The sequence below is a fragment of the Bombus flavifrons genome, chromosome 14 (assembly GCF_040668555.2).
Source record: "Bombus flavifrons isolate JBK064 chromosome 14, iyBomFlav1_principal, whole genome shotgun sequence".
Classification (NCBI taxonomy): domain Eukaryota; kingdom Metazoa; phylum Arthropoda; class Insecta; order Hymenoptera; family Apidae; genus Bombus; species Bombus flavifrons.
Window position 1 is genome coordinate 10,071,972 of NC_138455.1, and position 18,151 is coordinate 10,090,122.

At 28.6% G+C, this 18,151-nt stretch overlaps 2 protein-coding genes across 3 annotated transcripts; both read right to left on the reverse strand.

The window, feature by feature from the left end:
- Positions 1 to 3,575: 3,575 nt before the first annotated feature.
- On the reverse strand, positions 3,576 to 15,357 carry LOC138187145 (telomere-associated protein RIF1). 2 transcript variants are annotated; one of them, XM_069127626.1, is made up of 16 exons: positions 14,623 to 15,357; positions 14,236 to 14,538; positions 13,856 to 14,059; positions 13,443 to 13,737; positions 13,033 to 13,379; positions 12,360 to 12,954; positions 12,072 to 12,274; positions 11,828 to 11,971; positions 11,572 to 11,737; positions 11,285 to 11,492; positions 10,974 to 11,197; positions 10,558 to 10,845; positions 7,729 to 10,356; positions 5,971 to 7,535; positions 5,590 to 5,887; positions 3,576 to 5,483 (listed from the first exon to the last, which is right to left on the reverse strand). In XM_069127626.1, the coding sequence occupies exons 2-16, from the start codon at positions 14,331 to 14,333 to the stop codon at positions 4,767 to 4,769; spliced, it is 7,980 nt and encodes a 2,659-aa protein (XP_068983727.1). In that variant the 5' UTR covers positions 14,334 to 14,538; positions 14,623 to 15,357; the 3' UTR covers positions 3,576 to 4,766. The 2 variants fall into 2 exon arrangements, with proteins under 2 accessions (XP_068983727.1, XP_068983726.1); XM_069127625.1 differs by having other exon boundaries at positions 10,453 to 10,845.
- Positions 15,358 to 15,722: 365 nt separating this feature from the next.
- On the reverse strand, positions 15,723 to 18,123 carry WDR79 (Telomerase Cajal body protein 1 homolog). The gene is made up of 6 exons (XM_069127631.1): positions 17,989 to 18,123; positions 17,587 to 17,900; positions 16,786 to 17,474; positions 16,477 to 16,709; positions 16,152 to 16,385; positions 15,723 to 16,075 (listed from the first exon to the last, which is right to left on the reverse strand). Exons 2-6 carry the CDS (start codon positions 17,635 to 17,637, stop codon positions 15,858 to 15,860), a joined length of 1,425 nt encoding a protein of 474 aa, XP_068983732.1. The 5' UTR covers positions 17,638 to 17,900; positions 17,989 to 18,123; the 3' UTR covers positions 15,723 to 15,857.
- Between the last annotated feature and the right edge of the window lie 28 nt (positions 18,124 to 18,151).

Genomic DNA, 18,151 nt, shown 5'->3' on the forward strand with positions numbered 1-18,151 from the left:
AAAAAAAATCGCGCTACGCCGATGTTGACCTGTGTAAAACTGTATGGATCGATGCAGTGCCCGGATATAGTGTCATATTGTTTTAAAAACAGTAGAAAATACCCTTTCTCTCCTTAAGCCTTAAATCATTCTATCAAAAACGATACTTTCCATTCTCTCTTTATATAACATTACACTTTTCTTCGATCCTTTTTCTTTCTCTTTATTTAACGATAATTTTAACGATATTGTTCGACGATATTCGATTGCCACACGCATTAACATTTTTATAAAACAAGCTTCTTCGTTTTACAAATTCTCAAGCATTTCCCACTAACGTGACGTTACTCTTTTTCCGAGTACAGCCATTATAAGCCAAGTAATTAAACTACTTATCGCTTTCCTTAATCGTTTAATAGCCGATTGGCCAAGTCATGATTTAATAATAAAGATCACAGCTTGATACAGATACGATAGGATATTAAAAATATCGACATTTTCATGGTATTTATCGTGATAACTTATTGTTCAATATTGAAAATTGAGTTCACGAAATATCGATAAATTTATAATATTTGACACTGCAACAGATATGTTCTAACAAAATATTTGGCGTTGCAAACAGGTGTTGGACGAAACAAACAAAAATGTAAATATTTTAATTTAGATTTATTAGGTCCTTCGCTTTTTCGGGATAGATATTTCTGAAACTTATACTCCCTTCATAAATATAAAGATAATTAGTTTCATAAGTTTCATTATGTTTCTTTATTAAAAGTAAGTCAGTTAATAGCTTCGAAACTTCTATTCATACTAAAGATTATTATAGTACTTTGAAATAAATGGGAAAGGACGTTTCTGTTTGATCTTAAAGAAAATTTTAATAATTTTGGTAATATAGATAACAATATAAATTTAATAATTACCAGCCTTTCTTTCCGGTCATTGCTGAAAGAAACAGATGTCCTTATATACTTTTTTTATATTTTAATTTATATCCTACCGAGCACGTCCAGAAAAATAGAATCTAAATAGAGTTTTGCCTCATATGATAAATATTATAACGAGAATTTTACTTTGGATATTTTATACACTTTTGCACGCTCCAATTTCTTACAAATACACGTACGATTTAATTCGATGACTTGTTTCATAACACGTACATCATACGTATAGCATTTTTTTCTCTACGTTTGTTAGACGAAAAATAGAATGTGAATAATAAATACATAACTCTTTGGATTTCGTGTATCGATTACACGTGCTATAAGAAGCAGAATATGGCGCGCATCCCCTGACGTCGAAGAGCGGGCATCGTATTTTGATACAAGTTTCTTTGGGAATATACAATTTCAAATATAATTGAACGCGTATCTCTCTGATTTCGATCCAATAAGCGTGGATAATGTCTCAAATAAGACGCGTACGCGATTACGGCTTTACACGAAAACGTATTTATGGAGCACCGTAGCTAAAAATAGATACTCGCTGTTATAAATGATAGATATTAATACGGAAAGAATTATTTTCGCGTTTCAAAATTGATGTTTTAAGATGAAATAAAAAGTAAAGACGCTAGCAAACCTACATTTTTGCGAAAGAGAATTCTATCGTTGTTTAAAATTAATTAAATAAAAAAAGATCAAATTAAATAATTTATAAGTATAAAATATAAATACAAATTGAATTTTGATTAAATTACCGCTGTAATCTTTATGCATGAACGATATAATAATTGTAGTTGAACGATTTTTCGAAAACGACCACGACCACTTTGCTTTTAAAAATAGAAATGGAGAAAATCAAAATCACTCGCGATATGTCTGCAAGTGTTGCGAAGCAGGTTTTCAGATAAAATGCACACAGGACGACTATAAAATTCATTTATTGTGTCTTATCAATTTGTATAAAATATTGATTTATCATTACAGGTCACACATGGATACGTGTATAATCTATTATACAATTTATCATTGTTAAGTGTATCATATTGTATAAGACCCAAGAAAACCTATGTATATACCGTTTAAACTGTAACTGAAATCGTTTACACATATGTATATGATTAATGCATTAGCAGAAGTATATAGCTCCTTTCGATCAGATTAGATAAAGAGAAGTACGATATCTGCCAATAATTTAAATTTCATATTCACACGAATAAATAAATAGTTACTTTTATCACATACGGGGTTTTCCAATTAACAACTCTTGAGAATTTAAAAGCCACAAATTACTACATAAACTAGACTTCTTTGGAAAGATACGTGCAACAAAATTGCTTTTGTGCTTATTAATCCTAAAAAAGAAAAAATTGGTGCAACCTTCGATTAATCTTTCTTTCCTCCTTTTTCTTCTATTTTCTTTCTCTTTTAGAATCATTTTATTTTAAAAATTAATGGCTAGAACGTTCGTTAGAAAAATAAGTTTCCGAAAATTAAATTCTAAAGCATAAATTCTAATTAATAAAACTGAAGAAATTTTGTTTTCCTTCGTGCTGATAAATCATACCAAACTGTAACACAGAAAGGAGCAAGCTGCCTTTTTTAACATATTTTACTTAAAACACTAACTTGTGAGACATACGGAGAAAATGACTAATCATAAACACATATCAATGTATCCCTACCTATAGATTTTCACTAATGAAAAATTATTATTGTTGCCGTTAGATCTTGTTTTTCGTAAAGTAAGACCTGAACGTTTGCAAAATGTCAATCTTTGAAAATGTATAATTATCTGCTTGTTCGAGGCACTCGTACATCTCACATTGATATTAACATGCGCTTATAACGATAAATATGTCGTTATTATATCTAAAGAACGTTGTAAAAATGCTTACTTCTAATATTTAAAGCTTATCATTCCTTATAATCGGTAGTAAATGTTCGTAACCATCCATTATTGTATATTTAACGTTCTTTTTTTTTATATTTTTTACTATATGTATACTTTTTTTTATCATTATTGTAGCGATATGACGGGTACAAGTGCATCTTGTGTGTCAAGGTACCTATCTCGTATGTACAACATTACTTCTAAACTATGTAACATCTCAACATGAAAATGTCAAATCAAATCAATTGTTAGTACTCAATATCCATTGCAGATAAATCTCATGACAAGAAAAATTTTAACGAATAAATTTACTTATTCGTACGAGAGAAAATAACTGGCAATTGATAATAACATAAGAATGGTAGCAGTCAAATAATAACAACTTTCTCATTCACAGATCATGTAATGTTGAGATGTTATACATATTCATATACATCCTAAAGAATAATAAAGCATTTGATAAAAATAGCTGGTTTTTATTACAATCAGTGGAGATACGATTAATATTAATTAGAGATTTCATGAAATCTATTGATATAAGATATTTTTAATATCAGCAATTAAACTTCTCAAGTTACTGTTAATTATGAACAAGCTTTCAGTAAAAAATATGAACTTATTTGAATCTGTCTTTTGGTCAATTCACGTTTAAAAATACACATGCATTGTTTTATGCTTTTATCCTTTCTTTCTCCTCTATTTTCAATGCAAACAGTCGCAAAAGACTACCTACAAAATATATTTTTTTTCTTTCTACGCAAAAAAGAGTACTTAAATGTATAATCTCTGAAGTACCAGTCTGTGCAAAATACTTTAAAGTTTGAACACAGTTTTTACATTGAAACAAAAGCTTTTTTCTAACTTTGTTCCAAATTTTTTCTTCCTTTCTTCCTAAATTAAGACAAGGAATCTTGTGAAAACTAAGACTTGAAATTTCTATCTCAATTTAGTAAGAACTAGGTGTTAAATATTCATATTTGATCCTTGACTTCTAAACAGATTAACAACATAGTAACCAATACATAGCCAACTGATTATATTGGTATTTTTTCAACAATTATTATTACAGTTAATCTACATCCGTAATATTTACAATATTGTATACTTTAAAATTAATAGACGTTGCATGTGTAGCTTGTATAGTAGATTTATATAAGTTGAATTTTCATTTCTAACTTTAACTGAAATAGAATACTTTTCTTTGAACGCACCAAAATCAAAGTAGTGGCACGATCATCATTTGAAATGAAACATATTCTATTAATCTGTCAGTCAGTATTTTATTGCATTAACTCTTATCGAGTATCCTTACTTGCTCAGAGGATATTTTTCTTTTATATGACATAACATTTACAAAAAGGTTCAGTTTATAATCTCGTCTCAAGTACTTCTCTGTATGAGTAATCTAGCAGTCACATAATACAAAGTAGCTATTTTTACATTCTCAAAATTGGAATTACAAATTATTGATAAAAATAATATGTCCAATTATAATTGGAGCTATTGCATATTACATTATTGACTTTATGAAATAGACGAAATAAATGTGAAAATAATTGCATTGAAAATTAAATAATGAAAAATGTTGTTTTTTTTTACATAATAAACAATACATGAGAACATAACAAATATAGTAAGCATATTTAGTTAAGTCAGATATTGATGGTATTCAATATAATTACAACCAGAATTTTAAAATATTAAATCATTGAGACAATTGTTCTCTTAATAAATACCTTCTATATCTTAGTACAAAGCTGTTAATATATGTCATGCCATAACATAATACTATCGATAGATTTCTCCGTAAAATTTAATTTGCGAAGAAAACGATACTATAATACATGTCAGTGTTGTCAAGGATCATATCATTGAGAATTACAAATAATATTAATAATAAATATCATACACAAAGATCATGAATCGATCAGTAAATAAAAACACTTGTTTTAGTCATTCTCTTGTTTTACCATTAGTTTAGCCTTCATAGATTCATAGAATACTTGGAGAAGATCTTCCCGACTGAACTTCGAACTGACTGCTTCAAAAATCTTTAATAAATCCTCTTTCGATTCACAGAATTGTTCGATACATTCGACTGCAAACTGGGAAGACCAAAGTTTACTGAAAATATTCTCCATAACAGGAGAAGATTGAGATTCCAAAGCTTGCGCTATGTCAGCTGGACTATTATTTTGCAATGCTATATCTAAAACGACACGCGGTGGTATTAATTCATCATTTGCGACTGTATGGCTAATGATTACATCCATTGGCATTCTTTTTAACATAGCGTTTAAACTAGATAATTCTGTCATAGGCTTCCTTATCCCCTGTTGTTCTTCTTCTTTCAATTTTTTGGACAACATTTCAGCAAGTTCTGAAGATATACATTTTTCATAAACAGCATCCTTAACTTCGTTAAAATCGAGAATATCCAAACAATCACTGGTCTTTATCTTTTTTCTATATGTATTCAATACTTTTACAAAAAATTGTTTGTCAGCACTGAAAATATCAGGAAGCCGAAGCAAAACTTTATTCACTCCACAAGCACGGCATGCCATCTTCAATATTACTTCATTAGAATTTTTTCTATTTTCAGTGCCAAGCATTCTGATGGTTTCACTTTCCAGTTCCACCTGTGATACATGTCTCATTTTGTTCTGCAAAAACAAATAATTGTATATTTTCAGCTAAATATCTTTTAATTTTTAATTAGCATTAAAGCTGTAATGAAACGTCATACGAAAATACAGACAAAATATTTACTTTATATTGTAGAAGAAGTTTTTCTGGAGTGCATCTCCTTACTGCACTTTCTAGCACTAAGTTAACATCTATCTCATCCAAAAGGTCTTCCAAAGCCATTTGCGCTGCAACCGATTTTGTCGCTTTATTCGCTCCTGCTTTGGATAGATAAATAGAGTCAATACTAGTACAGGTTCCAACAGTTTTTGTTGCTTGTGTTGTTGTCACTGCATCTCCAGCGCAAGAGCTAGAATTTTCAGTATCATTTTCTGATGTAGAAATGGTAACCTTAGATGATGTTGGCGTATTCGTAATTTGTCTAAATAAAAACAGAATTTTGTTATACAATCACCATAAAGGAAAAAAGAATAAATACATAATTTAATACTATTATTAACATACGTAGTTGTCACATTTGATGATTCTGATCCAGTCGTTTGTGTAACTTCATACATTGCTTGAGAATTAGTTTTAGAAGCATCAACTGTAAGCATATTTGACAATTCATTTGAAGCTGATTCTGTTGTTTCCTTAAACATCTTACTACATGTATTCTTATCGATTATAACATTGTTAAAAACTGTACTAGAGCTTGACTGGCTTAATGGTATATGATTTATTAATTCATTACGTATTTCATCAGTGCTGCTTTTTATTGCTTGATCTTCGGTCGTTACTTTCCGTGTAGATGCAGGTACATTAATATTTACAGAACATAATACTTCGTTGTTATTTGATACTTTTTCAGCATGTTTTTTCTCAAAGCATTTTAATACATTTTTTACAAATTCAACTTTTGAATTACTCTTTACTGGAATTCTGTTTATTTCACGTTCAGATAATTGGGCGAGATCCCCAATGGTTTGAACATTTCTATGTTTAAAACACGTAAGTAAATGTTGCACCCAAAGAGGATTAGTCAAATGATCAATGATAGATGTTATAGGTTCTTTACACAGTATTAATGTGGGATATATAGGTTCAATAGAATCTAATAATTCTGGATGTGGAGTTTCTACATTAAATTCGCTTGTATTCTGACTGTCTTGACTTGAAGGTAAGCTTCCAAATACTGAATCTGTAACGGGTAGAGTATCTTGTTCTTGGATATTCTCTTGCGTATTCTCAGTTGCTTGTGTACTAGTCCTTATTAATTTTCCACAGAAAATTTCGTCTGAGTTTGCTGAAGAATTCAATACAGTAAGGTTTGCTGCATCTATTGTATCGTCTAAACATTCAGAATTCGCATGTTTTTCTGATGAATGTTTTATTATAGAATTGTCCTGAACATTGAATTTCAGCAGATCTAATGAATTATTCATAATAGATGTATTTTGTATAGCGCTTGTATCAACATCAGAAGTCCTTTCTTCAACAAAATCATTATGTTTAGTATCTATTCCGGTAAACATGTCTTCCTGTGTCATTGAATGATCAAATTCATTATTTTCTAAACTAACATTACAATCTTTTGATACTTCCAAAATTTCATCTTTTTGACTTTGATCTATTTTGCTTGTAAATGTCGGTTTTACATGTTTGGAAGACGTTGAATCTTGAGTAATTTCAAGTTCAACATTTAAATCATTAATTTTAATATTATTTGGCATTGGAACCACATTTGTTGACTCATCTTCTACAGAATTACACATTTGCACATCAGTATCTATAGTAACATTCTCTGAATATTCTAATTCTTCAGCTATTTTTGTCAATAATTCGTTTTCTCTTTCACATTGTATGTCAACTTCGGATGCATTTGTCACATCAGTTTCTTCATCTTTTTCCAACTTATCTGAGTCTGTTGATACCAATTTCTGCTTAATTTGTTTTAACCTTAATGGCGAATCCTTGCGTACTAGTCCACGTGAAGTAAATTTAATAGCTTTATAGATTGAGTCAGTGGATGTAATTTCATATCCCATTTCCTTTGAAACTGGAGGATCCGCAAAGCTTACTCTTTTTCGCTATAATAAAATATAATATATCACAATTAACATGTCTTAATGGATTCTAAAATTACGTTAAAAAATATTTATTATATTTATTTTATAAAAATATTTATTTTTTGTATTATATCAATATAATTATAAAAATATGTAAATTATAAATAAAATTATAAATAAAATCATATTTTTATATTTTATCAAATAGCCTTACCTTACTAGGAGTTACAGCTTCAGGATCAGGTTCTGGAATATATTGACGTTGACGTTTCAATATACTTGCACTTGGAGATGCAGTCAATGAAGGTGGATTTGCACTTGACCATTCTAGAATTGGCAATTCATCTGCTTGAAGCATGGTTTCTTCACCTATTTTATCAGTTTGAGCATCAGTTTGTGCAGATATGCAATCTACTGATTTGTCAGCTTTTGTGAAAACTTTTTCTCCATCATTTTTCAAATTAGAAAATAATTTTATTGGGGGGGAAGAACAATAATCTGTTGACCTCATATTATTAAAAATTTTCTCTTGTCTGCTGCTACATGTTGCTGTTATTTTATCAACTTCTTTCAACATAGGTGCTTGTTCTTTTTTTCCAAGCAACATATCATTGTCCATATCTTTGGATTTTACTCTTTTAACTGTATGTTCTTCATCTAAATTTATTACATAGTCTTCAGCTTCCATTCTTGCTTGTTTTGTTACTAACCCTAACATATGAGCTGCACGTCCTTGTGTTGAGTAGGTTTTTAATTTTGTCTGGCGTTTGATATTACTTTTAGGCGATGATAACTCAAGCAAGGATTTAAACACTGATCCATCATTTACTTTTTGCACTTCAGATACACTATCCTTTTCATTATCACATAAATTATTTTCAATAATAGGAGTTGAAATCTTTGGTTCACTGATACTGATTTCATTGGTTTCTTCAAATTCCTTAACATTATCTTTAGGAACTTTGATATTGTCGTTATCACAATCATTTGAAACAATTTTAGCTACTTCCTCATTCTCAGCTGTAGCATCACAGCATTTCATCAAAGGAGAAATATCGTCCACTTTATTAATTTTAATAAAACATTGTTTTTCAGTACATTTTTTTAACAATTCTGATGTTTCTTGGGAACTTTCTATTACATCTTCTGCATCATCTTGAGTTTGATTTTTTCCTTCTATGGACTTAAGATCTTGATTTAAAATTTGTGTTTCGCTATATGATTTATTATTATTAACTACTTTAACATTATTTTCAGTAGATTTTTTTGTATAAAGTAAATCACATTTATCATCTGATATACTTTTTGAAGTAATTTCTGTCTGTACATTTTCTTCTTGTTTCTTTTCCCCTACTTCTTTTTCTCCTTCTAATGAATTCTTTTTATTCTGTGAAATAGCTTTTGTATCTTCAATTTTGTTAAGTTCAATTCTTATTTTTGATAATTTACTTTTATCTAATTTAGATAATGCTTGTGAATCTTCTACTACATCTTCCATATCATTTTGAGTGTAACTTCTACCTTCAGTAAATTTAATATTTTGAACAGTACCATTAATTTCAATAGCTCTTTCGGTATTAAGTAAATCGCACTCATTATTTGGTATACTTTTTGAATTAACTTCTGTCTCTGCAGTTTCTTCTTTTATATTTTCTTCGACTTTTCTTTGTTCTTCTAATCCACTCTTTTTATTTTGTAAGACCTTTCTTGTATCTTCACCTTTTTTAACTTCAAATTTATCCGATCTCCTAGATCTGCCTCTATGTTTCGCTTCTCTCTTTGCAATATTAGCACCTTTGTTTTCTTCTGGTTGCTTTTTATCATCACAACATTTGGATCGCCGACTACGTGATAAGGGGCTGTCAAATACCATATTTATACGTAAACGAGATATTTCATTCCTAGTACGTTGGCTTAAATTCGCTTCATCAATTGCTATTACACTCGTTACTGCATTATCATTTTCTACAGATTTACACCTATCGCTATCACTAGCTGTCTCCGTTAAAAGAACTTTCCTTCGTTGACGCACATTAGTTGTTTCGCTTTCACTATCTGAAATTGATTTTCGTTTAATACCTCTTTTTTCTTCTTTGATCAATTTATTTTCTACATTTTCCGATGCTTTTTGTTTATTAATTATTTCAGACTTGTCGTGGATTAATTTCGTCTTTAAGGTGCTTCGCAAAATTTTATTTGTGTTTGACTGTCCCGGTTGATCGTAAATAATTTCTTCAAGTTTTGACGGAGTAACAGGCTTTACAGCAACATTATAACGATTGCGTCGTTTACTACTATCTAACATAGATGGAGATAGACTTTTGTCATCTTTATTTTCTAAAGATTTCTCTTGTGTATTAGCATCTAAATCTGCTGAAGTTTCTTGATCTGTATTGTCATAAGCATTTTTCACTGTTATCATTTGGTCTTCTTCTATAAGCAAATTTTCATTACTGTAAGCATTATCTTTTGCTTTTTGTATGGATTCTAATGGTATATTTTGTTCAACGTTGTCTGTTGATTTTGTATCATTTTCAGCAGTTGATTTACTAACTGCTTCTAATTCCTTCATTTCAATTTTGTTTTCTTTATTTGCATCATCATCCAACATATTTCTTATTGAAATATTATCTTTTTTGTTATGATCTTTCTCTGCTTCTCCTAAACTTTTACTTTTTTTATCAAACCATTCTTGTAAATTTTGAGTATCTTGTGATGAAGATTGTGACAAATCATTATACAATGCTGCAATATCTTCTTTCCTTCGTTTCAAAGACTCTTTCTGGTGTTCTGTCAATCGATTGACATCAAACTTTAAGTTTGTTTTAATGAAAACATAATCCTGTAATTGAAAAAATGCAAAGTATAATAGTTACAGAAGAAACATATTTACAATTATTACATAAATTCCTGTATATATATATATATATGTATATACCTGTGAATCTGTGTCAATTGATACTTTCTTTTCTGTATTTTTGACTGGTTCTGATTCCTTAACTAATTTTTGGCTATTAGTTCCTTTTAAGAAACCACTACTTACTTGGCTTAGTGACTTTTCAATTTGATCATTTTTCATTTTTGTAATTTCAGCCTTGCTTAATATCTTATTTTTCCCTACTTCTTTTTCAATTTCTTCCAATATTAATTTAGGACTATCACGTAACGCATTTTTCAATTGGAAGAGAGACATTGTTTGAACTTGTATGTCATGACTTGAATGATTTAATGCTTTAATAATTATTTTTTTGTAAGATGAAAGAAGACTATAATTTATTAGTTTACCAAGTCCTTTAAAAATTATAATTACACTTTCCCATGTACTTGCTATCTACAAATTAAATATTTTAAGGTTAATTCTGTTTTTACTATATATTCAATTAAATATTGTAGAATATTCATCAATTAAATGAATATTATATCAATTAAATATAAAAGAATATTAAAAAATATGTATACCTCTTTATGTAGCATTTCTAATTCAGATTGAAGCATGAGTTCAATAGCAGGTTTACAAACGAGCAAATATAATATTACTTTGTCTGCATTATATCCATAGATAGTAATAATTACTGCTGACAGTGCTTTAAGAGCACGTTCACATTCTTTAATTCTTTTATGGGATAAAAAGTACATGACAAGATCCACGATAAGATGCATAATAGATGGAACTTCTGTATTCGCTGAAAGTTAGATTGAAAATTAAATATTTATCTTATACATTCATTAAGGTTGTTTCTTTCCAAACTTCTGTTAAATCATTAACATACCCAATAAAAGCTTATAGTTGATAGTATTCAGCAAAACGTCTAAACAGTTTAAAATAAGATTAGAAGACCCTCCATTTTCTGTTAAACAGTGTTGCATAATACTTGCAATATTTAACAAAACTTCGTTTGATTTTACTGTTGTTATAAGATCTGTTCGCATTTCGAAATGCTTATATAAACATTTCCAAGCCTTTGCTACTTCTTGAACCTACCATAAATAGCATACAAACTAAGATAAAAGTTTATGTATGTAATTTAGAAGTTATGAATTATTTAATAAAATTAACCTGTTTGTGGTCCTCCAAATGTATATACATAAATGGAAATGCTACAATAGATTCAACAGTTTTAAAGTTATGTTCTGTAGTACTTCCTTCATTAATTTCTTGTATATCACTCATGTATTCTCCTAATACATGTGCCAAAATAAACCATAATTCAAGAATAACAGATCTGGAAAATATTGTAAAAATAATAAAAATGTAAGATAAAATTAACTTTATAATTAATATTAATTACTATTTTAAATTGCCCATAACTTACTCATTTTTATCTTCTGCATTTAGTAGTAAATATATTTTTTCATGCATTTCTTTCAGACAATTAAATGCATGTAAATAATACACGTTTTTCTTTTGAGACTTAATACATTGCCAAATAAGACATTTTAATGCTTTATAATGATTCCTTGAAGAGACAGTTATAATATGTTTCAGTGCATCTTTTTATAACAATAACATATGTTGCACTAGTATTAGTACTAATATATATTTGTATCAATACTCACTTTTCAGCTTTATTTAGAATTGAAGTTTGTAGAAGTTTGAATACCAATTTTGACAGTGTATCATCTTGAAAATCAAAATCTCTACTTAAATCAGCAATTTCAAATAAGATTGTGTCAAGAATCAAATCTTTAATCATTGGTTTATCCCCAGCATAGTTTGTTAATTCTGTAATAACCCGTGTCATATCTTTATACATAATCTCCTGCAAAATATCATTTAGCAATTATTTTATATAAATGTATTTTAAAACAGTCATGTATTTTTTCTTTAATAATATTTAAACCAACCTTTTCTGCAATTTTTGATTCTGATCTAATTTTAATTTTTACATAACTGACCAAGCTTGTCCATAGTATTTTACCAAATTGATATCTGTTTTTCATTTCTGCATTTGTAAGTTGGCTCAGTACAAGCAGAGCTTCTCCTACACTGTGAATTATACTTTTATAACATTCTCGAAAGACAACATCAGATATAGGATGCGGAAGTCTTTCTTCCAAAATTGGAGCAGTATAACTGTCTTGTTTTGTGACAAGAAGTTGACATAAAGCATCCACAGCAACAACTTTTGTTTTAAAAAATCTTTTTCCTGGTGAGGCTACCACATCAAACTTCGAAGATAATAATGGTGTATCTCCAAGAGGTCCAAAACAAAAATTTAAAAACTGTGTGATTACAGGATTAACAAATTTATGAATGTCTTTATAAAGCTTAATAATTACATGCCACCAAACTTCTAACTTTGTTAATGCTATTAATTCAGTTTTACTATTTTTGGCATTCAATGGAATACATAACAATTTTACTCGTCTAGCAGTAGCAAGTTCTTGTGGGTCTAAAGCAAAATTGTCCACCAGTAATTTCCATGAAAGAAATGCTTGCCTGTACCATAAGATATTATCATCATTATTTCTAATTTTTATTGAAAAATATAATTTTTGATATAAGCATTATATATACCTGCGTATAATTGTATCTGTAGATTTAAATGCTTTTTCTTCAACACTTAATAAATTATTTATTAAACCAGCACCACGATGGAGGTCCACACCAAGAAACTGAATACTAACATTCCATTGTGTAGCCCAATCTAGTTCACATGTAGATACTAAAAGTAACATACGTTTGCAGTATGTAGACTGTAATGTTGCTATATAACGAGTCCATGCAGGTGCTAGTTTAGTACGAACATGTGATACTATATTTGTAGCTAAAGCTTGTTGTAAAAGTTTTAAAGCAGGACCTCTTTGTCTTTTATGACCCATATAAGCTAACAGTATTACTTTATCCATTAACAGGGCATGAAACTGTAAAGACATTCAATTTAGTATTTTTATATTTTTGTAATATTACAAATATTGCTTACATACTCTTTGAACTTTAATATCTGATGTTGTTGCAGCCACTTTATACAATCTTCTTAATAAAGTTATACAATAGTTAATTGTTTCTTCTTCTACCCTTTGGTCATCTGATAGTGGCTTACTTTCTGCATCTATCAATGCTTGTAGATTATCTACACATGCATTTGATGCCGTCCATGGCATTGTATTTGTTTGTATTGTACACATACAATTATTAAAGAAATTTACAGCATATGCGTCATAAGCAAATGTTGATATAGCATTGTCTTCAACTACCTCTAATAACTTAAGAATTTTTAATCTGAAATTGCAATGATTTAAAGAAGTTACTGAAATTATTAATGCTTACATAAATCAATAAAATTATAGTTTACCACTAACAAAAACTATTAAAATTTAAATATTTTATATAAACAAACCTATTTTTTGGACTTATCTGCCACATAGCTTCAAATAAATTTAAAGTATGATCTTTGAAGTCCTGAATAACTACATTTAATGTTTCATATGCTTCATTCTGTATGTCATTATTTCCATTTGCAAATGCATCTATAACCAGTTTACATAATTCCTTATATTGCTCTTCTTTAATAGATTTTGTAGATTCTAATTTTTTACTGTTGCTGAAAGTAACATAATTATTAGCAAGTTTAACAAAATCTACATATTACAATACAATATATTTTATATAAAAAAGCTAATAATATTATTATAATTAAAATATGATATGACATAAATAAAATAAGGTAATATATATATATATATATGAATTTACAGATAAAAATATCGAAATTCGTACCTGCGGATATAGGTTAAAGCTTCACGTTTTTCCTTAATATTGCTATTTTCCCGCAGCATTTTCAGCATTCGCGGGAAAGATTGCATGTTAGAAGCCATTCTACAAATCTTCGTCTTTCAAAGAATTACAATGGAATTTCGTTCATCTCATCAAAAATGTGTTTACGAAGAATTTTCCACGAAAATTAAAATAAGATCTTCTGCGCTCTTACTAATATATCACATGAAATTAAAATGAAATCGTTTACTGATTCCCTTCGGAAATCTTTTTTTATAGACATTCGATATCTTCAAAGACTATCTCCTACAAACAGCCGAGAAAACAGGTTGTAGTAAGCAATTATTAAGTATTAGTACGCATTAATACATAGCGCATATTGCCACACACCTTTTACTTCAGCTCTTTCTTCATTTCTCTGTTTACGTTTTCCTTTCTCCTACCTTTTTTTTCCCTCTCCCCGTTTTTTTCTTTGCGTCAGGAAACCACAATGCAACCAACGAAAACAAGTTTTGTTTTTGGAAAGAGATACAATTGGGTATACAACAGTTTAACGTTTCACATTCCCGGCGAGTTTGCAAAGTGCACGTAAACTTCAGATACCGTTTTCAATAGATTTTCGCTACATCTAATCAAGGAATTATGTTAATTATTAAGACAAAAATATCCTTTATTTTGTTACGTATCTAAATTATAGAGGCACTTTGTAAACTGCGTAACACAATTCGAAAAATGCGTATCAGTAAAAATCATCCGTCCGCCAAAATATGTATCCCTACCACGTGATGCTCAAATATTAAACTGAAACTGAAGTTGACTCGACTCACTCGATTGTGACGCACTAATGTACATTGTAAATTGTAATGTACAGATCCATGACTATGTAGGTAGAACAAAGATAAAATTGAATATTTGTTTAATGCTGTTTAAAAACATTAACAATTTCCATTTATAAGCAAAATATTATTTGACTTTATTTAAATATGAATTTTAGCAGGTTCCATTCAATTATTTATATTTATAACTTTTATATTTGCTTGAAATAATTTTTAAAAAGCTTTGTACTTCCTTTATATGCTACTTCAATGTATGTACTTACCATGTACGCGTTTGTTGTACTTCCTCCCAAATATACACATCAAACTAATTAAAAGAAAATACCAAATTTATAGTAATTAGAATCGAACTTTTGTATTCGTAAATAAAATATTTGAAATAAATTGAAATATTTCAAACAATTTTTTCTAGAAATTATTAGAAATAATAAGAAATTGATTTACAAACATTTATTTATTTAGCTTACTTTTAGAGTTATTCAATTATAAAAAGTTAAAAAATAAAAATGTCATTTTTATTTATAAATGTATTTTATTATAAATTTTATATCCATTAAAAGTTTCACTTTTATGTCATTTATTGGTACAAGTAAATACTCAATTTATTTAAAAATTACGTAGATAAACTTAGTTCTGTATAGTTAAATAATAAAATGCAATCATATAAATATTTTATTTAAAAATCTATGTTATACATATATCAAATCATGAAAGGTATTGTACAAAATTCCATATATATATAAAATAGTAATTGTATCTATTTTTACAATAGTTTATTATACTATCAAGTCAAGAACACAACCATAGTCGTACACTATTGTCCCTACCTTGTGGTAGGCTATCACAAAATCTTTGTCCTGTACTGATAGCAATGATGGGTAAACTTTTGTGCAAGCTTACACCATTTATACAGTCACATGATAATTTTATTTTATGTGATGCATTAAGATCTTCGCAATTTGAACTTTGTGGTAATTTCCAAATTTTAATATCTCCATTTGTACCACCTAAAAAATTTAAAATAATAAGAGAAATTATCTTTGCAATAATATAACATATTTTAATAATTATTTATTAACATACCCGAAACTATTTCGTTTCCATTAGATGTAATGTCAAACTGAATTCTCTGATTTGTATCAGACTGGCGTCCTTCAAGGGAGTACAGAACATTACCTGGGTTACGTAAATCCCAGCATAAAAATTCATTACTACGCCTAACTACAGAAAATAATTTTGTTCCACAAGGGCTAAATTCAATTTGAGTCACTCCGCTTCCTGTTTTAAAAGTACATAATGGCCCATCTCTATATAAACCTATCAAAAGTATATAAGTAAATTATTAGAATTATATTGTTAGCATTAGTGATATTTTCATAATGAAATATAATCGATATCATTTACTTACCAATGTTCTTAGAATATGTACCAAAAGCAACTAATCCTGGCATAATTGGATTTTCTCGAATACAGGAAACTAGACCTATTACATTTGGAAAATCTCTCTTAAATTGAATGGTATTTATTTGGCGACCTGGATGTTCCACATTAAATACTCTTAAAGCATTTTTGAAGCCAGCCCATACTTCTTTAGCAGCATCAATAAATTGAATACTAATTGCAGCTTCTACTTCGTCAACTCTAACAACGGAATAGAATATTTAATAAAAACTTAATGAAAATATAAATATATTGGTAAACTATTTATATTACTAACTGATTATAAGCTCGATAAGTTGCTCTTAATTCACCATTAAAAGCATCCCATAAATGTATAGGACTTTCTCTACTTGTACTTAAGAAGCAACAACTTGCAGGTTCCCATGAATTCATAAAAGGATACCAACAAGCATCATATATAAGTCCTCCTTCTTTTACTGTTAAAGCTGCTGAAAATTTTGTGGATGATAAATTTGAAGGAATTTTTTCAGAATATAATTCTGAAGGGAGTTCATAAATTCGAATCCTAAAATCTTCAGAAGGTACTAGTAAACATGTTTTATCAGGAGACCACTGACAACCCTTCGTAAAATTTTCATATGATTCAGTTGTCTGATATTCTGCAGTTGCTTCGCATAATAATCTTGGAGAATTATTCCAATTGTAATAAAAACAATTGGTTGAGTATGTTTCTTTTATATTTTTTATAGCTTCAATTTCGTTAGTAAGTAGCAAGCCTTCATTGTTTTGTACTTCTGGTATTTTCCTTGTAATATCTTCCTCTAATTTTTCTGTTACTTCTGGTATTTTCCCTGTAATATTTTCTCTTATCTTTTCTGTTACTACTGGTATTTTCCCTGTAGCACCTTCTTCTTTTTTCCCTCTTAAAATTTCTTCTTTTGGAAAATCTTGTGACATTTTTGTGTTTTTGAAAATTGATGATTCTTGAATCGCCACTGATTCTGGCTAAAATATACAATAAAATAGAAAGTACTATATTAATAAAAATTTAATAATTACTCTATAAAGTTTTTATAAATTCATCAAGAAAATATTAATTTTAAGTTTTAAGATTTACCGTATCTACAACAGGTTTTGTAGTTGTTTCTGTATCTTCACAACATTCCATTGTGAATAATGAATGAAAACATTACCTTTTTACTTTATTATATTTAAAAAAGTACATATTTTATATAATTCAAACTTGTAAACATTAAAATATTTATAAATTGTAAAATATTTTTACAATTTATAAAATAATAAATAAATCAAAAGAATTGTTTTTATATATATTGTATCTGTTACGGCATAATAAATTATTTCCTATATATAATAAATTATTTCAGTATATTATGTTCTACTGTCATCAGCATGTGTTGATCGTTCATAAAACTAGAATTAAACACCATATATGAAATGAAAAGCGATTTAACTGAAAAAATAAACAATGCCACATAGGGATATTTTATTTTTACTTAACTGTAAATTCTATAAATTATCAGAATAAAACTTTAGGTATTAAGATACGACCGTGGTATCAAGTATTAATTATCAAAGATACAATTACGATAGAAAGCCACGTGATATTTCAAAATACTATATATCGGTAGAGAAAATGAGGGGCTCACTCCTTCATCAATGCT

What these genes read in the sequence shown, in the direction of transcription:
- WDR79 (XM_069127631.1), bottom strand. Translation starts at nt 17,637, where the DNA reads ATGGAATGTTGTGAAGATACAGAAACAACTACAAAACCTGTTGTAGAT. An exon ending in ACTTATCGAGCTTATAATCA is followed by an intron (nt 16,710 to 16,785) that starts GTTAGTAATATA and finishes TTCCGTTGTTAG; the next exon opens with AGTTGACGAAGTAGAAGCTG. An exon ending in TACATATTCTAAGAACATTG is followed by an intron (nt 16,386 to 16,476) that starts GTAAGTAAATGA and finishes TACTTTTGATAG; the next exon opens with GTTTATATAGAGATGGGCCA.
- LOC138187145 (XM_069127625.1), bottom strand. Translation starts at nt 14,333, where the DNA reads ATGGCTTCTAACATGCAATCTTTCCCGCGAATGCTGAAAATGCTGCGG. An exon ending in AATGCAGAAGATAAAAATGA is followed by an intron (nt 11,738 to 11,827) that starts GTAAGTTATGGG and finishes AATATTTTCCAG; the next exon opens with ATCTGTTATTCTTGAATTAT. An exon ending in CAATTGACACAGATTCACAG is followed by an intron (nt 10,357 to 10,452) that starts GTATATACATAT and finishes TTTCAATTACAG; the next exon opens with GATTATGTTTTCATTAAAAC.